The sequence below is a fragment of the Phocoena sinus genome, chromosome 8, assembly GCF_008692025.1.
Source record: "Phocoena sinus isolate mPhoSin1 chromosome 8, mPhoSin1.pri, whole genome shotgun sequence".
Classification (NCBI taxonomy): Eukaryota; Metazoa; Chordata; class Mammalia; order Artiodactyla; family Phocoenidae; genus Phocoena; species Phocoena sinus.
The window spans coordinates 30,370,093-30,378,255 of NC_045770.1; the positions used below are offsets into that span (position 1 = coordinate 30,370,093).

General features: G+C 38.4%; 1 protein-coding gene across 1 annotated transcript; it reads left to right on the top strand.

Moving 5' to 3' along the window:
* Window positions 1-953: 953 nt before the first annotated feature.
* LOC116758766 (stromelysin-1-like) lies at window positions 954-7,743 on the top strand. Its single transcript, XM_032641924.1, has 10 exons — window positions 954-1,114; window positions 1,890-2,134; window positions 2,225-2,373; window positions 2,499-2,627; window positions 3,009-3,173; window positions 3,360-3,504; window positions 4,400-4,533; window positions 5,045-5,204; window positions 6,307-6,410; window positions 7,341-7,743. Exons 1-10 carry the CDS (start codon window positions 1,004-1,006, stop codon window positions 7,439-7,441), a joined length of 1,443 nt encoding a protein of 480 aa, XP_032497815.1. The 5' UTR covers window positions 954-1,003; the 3' UTR covers window positions 7,442-7,743.
* Window positions 7,744-8,163: the final 420 nt, after the last annotated feature.

Consider the following 8,163-nt stretch of genomic DNA (forward strand, 5'->3'; position numbering starts at 1 on the left):
ATACCCCAATAAAGATGTTAAAAAAAAAAAAGAAAAAGGAAAAAAAAGGAGGAGAAGAGAAGAGAAGAATGATAAGCAAGGGACAAGAATTTAGGATGGCTTGTTTTTAACTTTAAAATATCTACAAATTTGAATTTAGGGAGAAAGAAAAGAGATTGAAAGAGAATAAGAAAAGAGTAGAAGATAAGACAGAGGAGAATTTCAGTCTAATGAACAAAGTAATTCATATCAATTCTTTGAGTATTTGTGGAGTAGCTATTACAGGTCCATCACCCATTAATAAATTGGGTACAGAATTAAGACCAACCAAAAGAAAATGGATATGTGTCTTTCTTCCTCAAAATCTTGAGGAATGAGCATCCTTCCCATGAGCATCTCCTCCTCAAGGACTAACAAGTCCAAGCAGAATGTGACAGTAGGTATTTCAAGTCAAGGCTCAAAAAGTGAATTTCCCTTTCAATTTTATTCTAGATAGTATTTCTTCTGTTTTTACAGAATTTAATAGTATAGACTGTAGCTATTTATGTACAGATTTGCATTTACTTATATCTTATTACATTTGATTTTAAGTATGTTCTTCTTAAAATAAAATTACATTTAAAAGAATTCTGACTTTTTTACCATGTCAGCCTACTTCTCAAATCCACAAACATAAACTACCTAGTAAATTCCAGTCACTTTTTTTTTCCAGAATAAAGAAAATGCCCCAGCTTTCTTCTTACCAAGACAGGAAGAATTTCCTGGAGATTAATCACTCTTTAGACTTGCAAAATTGGAAAGGTTGAGAGAAATTAGTAAAGTGGGTTGTATCATCCTATTTTGAATTTGGAATTTTTGAAAATGGGCCTGCTGCCATTCATAGGAAAGCAATCATGAGTCAAGCTGTGTGTGGGTGATCTAAACAAACATTGTCACCCTATAAAAGTCGGACTCCAGACCGTTAATCTAGAAGAAGATACACAGAGAGCAAGGCATTAAGACAACAGAGAGCTGTGAAAAGTCAATGGAAATGAGGAATCTTCCAGTTCTGCTATTGCTATCTGTGGCAGTTTGCTCAGCCTATCCATTGGACAGAGCTGCAAAGGACGAGGATGACAGCATGAACCTTGTTCAGGTAATTAAGGGACCCAGCCCTCACGCTCCCTGACAGGGCCAAGTGGAAACCTTCTCTGCTTTCTATTTATAAAACTCACAGAATTGTTTGAACTTAATGTATAGGAAGTTCAAAGGCAGAGAGTTATAGAGTGTTGTATGTGGTGAGGGTCTCAGTATCATCTATTTGGACTCCTCTTTTTTATGCCAGAGAAACAAAAGCCAGAGATATTAGGTAATTTCCTAAGATCAAAGCAGCGCTGCTTTGACAGCACTGCTTAAGACACATGATTAACAAGTGGAGAGTGTATGAAATATATCTTGCTTTGGGACTTCTGTAGGTATTTTAATCCAATATAAAGTTAGATGGATATTTTTATTGCTGGTGTCATGTTTAGACATAGAGATTTGTCTAAGTTTTTTTTCTTAAGCCAGGTCCTTGTGAGAAGCATAAAGTGGAAAATTGAATAAATGTAGCTGAAATATACAATTAGGCACAAGGAAGTTTGTTTTGTTTTTCTCCATTAAGTTCCCCGGATAATTATCTTGGTTTTCCAGTTCATTGCAATTTTCATTGCTTTGGTAGTAAAATAAGCTGCAGAGATATTCTGTTACAAAGATAAGACGAAAGTGAGGAAGAGTCTGCAATTGAAGAATTAAACAAATATGACACTTACTTTGATTTCAATAAACTAGAGGAATATTTCAAATAAATTAAGTGAGCAACTGTACAAGTTTACCATAAACCACTAAAAATCATAAGAATGACCTAAAAACTATACTTATGTTTCTGCTAGCGATACCTCGAAAACTACTACAACCTTGAAAAGGATGTGAAACCGTTTGTTAGAAGAAAGGACAGTGTTCCTGTTGTTAAAAAAATACAAGAAATGCAGAGGTTCCTGGGGTTGGAGGTGACGGGGAAGCTGGACTCTGACACTCTGGAGGTGATACGCAAGCCCAGATGTGGGATTCCTGACGTTGGTCACTTCAGCACCTTTCCTGGCATGCCCAAGTGGAGGAAAACTCACCTCACTTACAGGTAATGGGTCCAAAGAGATTTTGACATAATACTGAGATTTATAAATCACTGTCACAGGAGAAATAGTATCTTCAATTTTTTTTCATACAGGATTGTGAATTATACACTGGATTTGCCAAGAGATGCTGTTGATTCTGCCATTGAGAGAGCTCTGACAGTCTGGGCGAAGGTGACTCCATTAACATTCTCCAGGATCAATGAAGGAGAGGCAGACATAAAGATCATTTTTGCAGTTCGAGGTAAAAAACAGAAACAAGAAAAAAAAAAACCCATGCAAAATTTTATCTGTTGTTGTTTCATTAGAAAAGATCCCAGAGAGATCCTAATTACTAATCTTGCCAATAATTTTTTTTTTCTCTCTTAGAACATGGAGACTTTAGCCCTTTTGATGGACCTGGAAGTGTTTTGGCTCACGCCTATGCACCTGGGTCAGGAGGGATTGCTGGAGATGTTCACTTTGATGATGATGAAAAATGGACAAAGGATACATCAGGTTAGTTATACATCTCTCAGAATGATTTCAGTGTGGATTTTTGTTTTAACTTGGAGAACTCTTAATAGCTAAGAATACTGAAGAAATGGGGTGTTATGGATTTCCCAGTGGGTCAAGAATCAGCAGAATCAGGCTGGAGATGGGAGTAATTGGATATGGCTGGTACTTTGTCCCAGAGACTGATTTCAAGAATGAGCCTTGAAAAACACTTGGCTTTCCATTAAGTGTACTCAGTCAATTGATCAATTAACCAAAACAAAAAAAAGAGGGGGTGAAGCACTGTGTGCTTCCAGGAAGTAAACAAATATAATACACAGCTGATCTGTGTAATGTACATGTATTTAAGGAATGAGTAACTATTACTTATGATTTCTTAAATAGAGATCAATTTATTCCTCGTTGCTGCCCATGAACTTGGCCATTCCCTGGGTCTCCAACACTCGACCAACAGTGAAGCTTTGATGTATCCAGTCTACAACACATTCACAGACCTGGCTCGGTTCCACCTTTCTCAAGATGATGTGAATGGCATTCAGTCCCTGTATGGTAAGTGATGCTGGAAAAATTAGGTATTGTAACTTTGCAATGATGGTCTTCAGGAAAGCTTCAAAATGCTGCATAAAGCATTTGTAATTTAACTCAAAGCACTTTGAGAATGTTTGGAAAGGATATAAATTGACAGAAGACTCACATTTCTTCTAATGTTTGCATCCTCATATCTGTTCCCTTTAGGACCTCCCACAGCTTCTCGAGATGACCCTGTGGTGCCCACAGAATCTGTACCTCCAGAACCTGGCACACCAGCCACATGTGATCCTGCTTTGTCCTTTGATGCAGTCAGCACTCTGAGGGGAGAAACTCTGTTCTTTAAAGACAGGTCAGACCAGAAAACTATATTTTCCTATCTATTCTTTTTATGTATCTATACAATGCTTAGAGAGGAAAACAAACAGAAACGTGATAAGGATTTTTAAATATTTAAAACAAAAAATTTTGCTCTGAACTTGGAATCTTTCTGATGCTTCACGTTCCATATTTTCCTAAAATTGTCAAGTTCATTTTCAAAGACTTAGGATGATTTGATTTTAACCCTGTAATTGTCATTCCCAAGTGTTATAAGTTACAGTTGCTTTTCAAAAGTCACAATTAGAACTTTAGAATCAGAATTTTATCTTTACTTCCTTTAAAAATGATACCAGGATACCATTACATTTAATCAATTAATTTACTCACTGCTGGATAAAAATGCACATGATAAAACTGCACAAGTGGAAAGAAAGTTAAAAGAAAGTCATCACCACATCATTGACTCTTAGTTCCTCACTTCTCCCTATCTTCATCCATAGTGATGAACTCTTAAATATCCTTCCAGAATTGTTCTGTGTATATATAAAAATATACTTACATGCATGTATACATACACACACATCTGCCTATCTTTTTGAAAATATAAATGATGGTATAATATATATACTGTTTTGCATGAATTGTAGGTATTTAAAGGTTACAGTCAGCTGATTAATTTGCATTGTAAGATAACTTTCCTTTCACAGAAGACAGTACTCTGGAATCCTATGGCAACAGGTCCAGTGCAATCTTCTGGAAAAAAAAGGAAGGATTTTTCCCCAGTGACAACATGCCTGATTTCAGTCTGTCATTGAGCCTAGAGGATGTGGGAATGGGGGAAGATGGGTGAGACAGGACAATGAAGAAAATATGCTGAAAGGTGAAAGACTTCTTTCAATTTTCATTTCTTTTTACATGTTTTTCAGACATTTTTGGCGCAAATCCTCCAGGACATTTGTACCTGAATTTCATTTGATCTCTTTGTTTTGGCCATCTCTTCCTTCAGGCATAGATGCTGCATATGAAGTTATTAGCAAAGACAGGGTTTTCATTTTTAAAGGTAATTGTTATATAATAATTTCTTTAACTTGCTGAAATAAAGCCTCTCACTAGAAAATTGATTAAGACTTTAACTGGGAAATTGCCCAGAGTTGTAAATTCCCTCATTTGGTCTGTGTTCATTCATTCAAGTTGCAAATTTTTGTTTAATGTCTATTTTGAGCTGGTGACTAAAATTCTGGTTTCCTTTTTTTTTTTTTTCTTTTTTTGCGGTACGCGGCCCTCTCACTGTTGCGGCCTCTCCCATTGCGGAACACAGGCTCCGGACGCGCAGGCTCAGCAGCCATGGCTCACAGGCCTAGTCGCTCCGCGGCATGTGGGATCTTCCTGGACCGGGGCACGAACCCGTGTCCCCTGCATTGGCAGGCGGACTCTCAACCACTGCGCCACCAGGGTAGCCCCCTGGCTTCTTTTTTACTATGAAAATCAAAGGTGCTAAGAAGTATTTCTAAAACCAAAGATATCTGTTATAGATTCAATGTGATTGTGATTTTTTTTTTAAAAAAACACAGGAAATCAGTTCTGGGCCATCAGAGCAAACGAGGTGCTAGCAGGTTACCCAAGAAACATCCATACCCTGGGTTTTCCTTCAACAATAAGGAAAATAGATGCAGCCTTTTCTGATAAGGAAAGGAAGAAAACATACTTCTTTGTAGAGGACAAATACTGGAGGTAAAATTTGATTGGAATGACTTTGTATGATCCTAATTAGGGAAATTATTTTCTTTCTCTAAGGAAATCCCCCGCCTTACTCTTAGACCTGAGTCCCTCACAGTAGGAGTGGTGGGGCTTTAGACAACTGTGGGGAAGTGCTTACTTTCAAATATAGCAGTGCCTGATAACAGGCATTTCTTAAGCTCTCCTGTTTTGAGTCCCATGTACAATAAGCTGGAGCTTCCCTTTGTGCTATAGCCCCATCCGCCTGGAGTGTGCTCCTTTCTCCTCCACCTACACAAACCCTGCCCATCCTCCAAGTCCTGGCTCAAGTCCCACTACTTCCATGAAGCTTTCCCTGCTGCATTCCAAACCCAACTGGGCTTTTCTTTTTTGAAAGAAGCCCTGCAAATCCAGGCCAAGGAGAAATCATTCCTTTCCCTTTGTCTTATAGTCCACTCATTGTTAGTGTTTGTCTTGATTTCCCAACTGTACTATGTGATTCTCAAGGGTTTCCCTTAGCCTAACCCATTCATTACCTCTGCCTAAGAGGATGACAGGTAATAACAGTCTAGCTGTATAAGGCTCTCAGAGGGGCTAATTTTTGAGCTATCTGCCCAGACTCTGAGATCTGGGTGGACCAACCAAGGTCCAGCCAACAATCAAAGATGCACTTACTGTGCTTTGCTTCTTGTCCCAATCCCTTTTCATAGGAGACTGCCATAGGAAATCCAGATGTGCAGGGTAGGGACAACATATATGTACAAAGTATGATAGAGAACTTCAAATTTGTATTTTAGATGAATGATTGAATTCACTTTATGTTCATATCTTTGTGATAGAAGGATGATTAAGATTCTTTCTGTCCAGACCTAAGAAATATGGTAACAAACAGCATCTGCTAGATCAGGATGTTACCTCTGTTTCTGGTAGAGATTTTAAAATCTAAGTTTGCAGTACCATTAAAGTCACACATTTCTGTAGCACTAAACATGTCTGACATTTATTTGCAGTACTTGGAAAGTTTGTTAGAATTCCACATTAAACCTAACATGATTTATGAATTTTGGTAACATGACCTCCATGCAATCCTGAGCTTTGTTTCTTTTACTCGGTGCAGATTTGATGAGAAGAGACAATCCATGGAGCCAGGCTTTCCCAAGCAAATAGTGGAAGACTTCCCAGGGGTTGACCTAGAGGTGGATGCTGTTTTTGAAGCATTTGGTAAGAGGACACTTATTTTATTGGCAGTGGGGCACTTGAAACAGTCTATAGTATCAGAGGGAAGAGGAAAATTGAAATAATATTTCATAACAGTTTTCTTTAACCAGGATCCTCCTCTCAACCCTAAATTTCAACTTATGAATTTCATATCAATTATATGACTACCTCATATAATAAGCTACATAAAAATTACCTCAAGTGGTATGGCCAAGTTTACCACTGACCAGCTGACTTTCTCTATCCCACTGCTGCTACTAATTCCCAGGGAGATTTTCTCTGTCTTTCCTGGGTAGTCAGTCAGTTGCCAATATTTAAATTTCCATGAGCCCAAAGTCTAAAAAAAGATTTTTTCCTCCTCAGGGATAGATGGGTGGAGGGATAGATGATCTTTATTGAAAGGTAATCTAAGCACCATGATGGCAGAGCCATAAAGGATCATCAGGCTCTGAAAGAGTCCCTGTGCCTCTCTGAGGCCAGAAATGCCCCTCAGGCTGCCTCATGAGGAAAGGGGAGGAGGAGTATTGGGAAAGAAAAGCTTAAAGATACCACAGTTTCCAAAGATGCAGAGAATTTTATCTGACTGCAAGCAGAATAACCTAATAACTCAGAGCATGATTTTGCTGTCAGACAGAGCTGAAGTTGAGTGCCATCTCCATTCTTTCCTTGTTGAGTGACCTTGGGCAAGCATCTAAATTTGTCTGAACCTCAACTTCCTCATCTGTAAAACGGAGTTAGATATACATGCCTCTTAGGATTGTTGCAGAAATAAATGAAAAAACATCATGTAAAATGTTTAACATAGTCCCTGCCAAGTAGTATAATTCTATAAACACTTTCTGCTTTTAGGTATCTATTAATATGAGTTTTGTACTTTGCCAAATTTATTTATTAGAAAAAATATCTCACTATTTCCCCTGTCTGTATTTGCAGGGTTTTACTATTTCTTCAGTGGATCTTCGCAGTTGGAGTTTGACCCAAATGCAAAGAAAGTGACACATGTTTTGAAGAGTAACAGCTGGTTGAATTGTTAGGAGAGATGCTTAGAAGGCATAACATGGGAATTCTAAATGAAGCTGATAACTCTTCACCTAAGTCTCTGTGAATTGAAATGGTTCATTTTCTCCTGTGTGTGCAGTGACTGAGAATGAGAGTGTGAGCTGGTGTGTCTTGCCCTTTAGCTTCACAAATTACAGGGCATTCAAATGGGCTGTGTGTTTGCACTTTGCTCACATGGGGTAGCCTCTCACGGGGAAGGAAGAAGCACTTGGGCAACACACAAGTGACTTTATAGAGAATATTTTCTTATTATTTAATAAAGAGGAGTTGTCAGTTATTTTATTTTATTGTTCTGTTTGTTTCAAGGACTAGTTGTCCTCACTAGTGGGAGCATTGTGGACTGAGCAGGAAACAGTAGAGGTGACAGGATTAGGATCTCCACAGCTGGAGCCCCACAATGGGCTCATCCAGAACTGGAAACAATCTGCCACTTGCCCTCCCCAGGTACCCTACAAAAGAGATGCTATTTCCACCAACCAGGCATCATATGTGTTCCTGACATACCTAAGGAGAAAGATCTAGGGAAGTTGTCACCTTATAGGGCAGGCTCTGAAAAAAGTTGTGAAGCAGAATCCTATAATTATAGCAAATCACCTAGTTCACACACTTCATTATTCAGGTGGGGAAATAAACCTGTTGTTCATCTTTTGCTTTTACTTATATATTCTATCAATGGAGTCCCTTTCCCTGCCCTAGC

Bases quoted from the DNA above. Each gene is read 5' to 3' on its own strand.
- LOC116758766 (XM_032641924.1), top strand. From the start codon at position 1,004: ATGGAAATGAGGAATCTTCCAGTTCTGCTATTGCTATCTGTGGCAGTT. The intron at 2,628-3,008 runs GTTAGTTATACA...TTTCTTAAATAG, and splicing joins ATGGACAAAGGATACATCAG to AGATCAATTTATTCCTCGTT. The intron at 3,174-3,359 runs GTAAGTGATGCT...TGTTCCCTTTAG, and splicing joins TGGCATTCAGTCCCTGTATG to GACCTCCCACAGCTTCTCGA.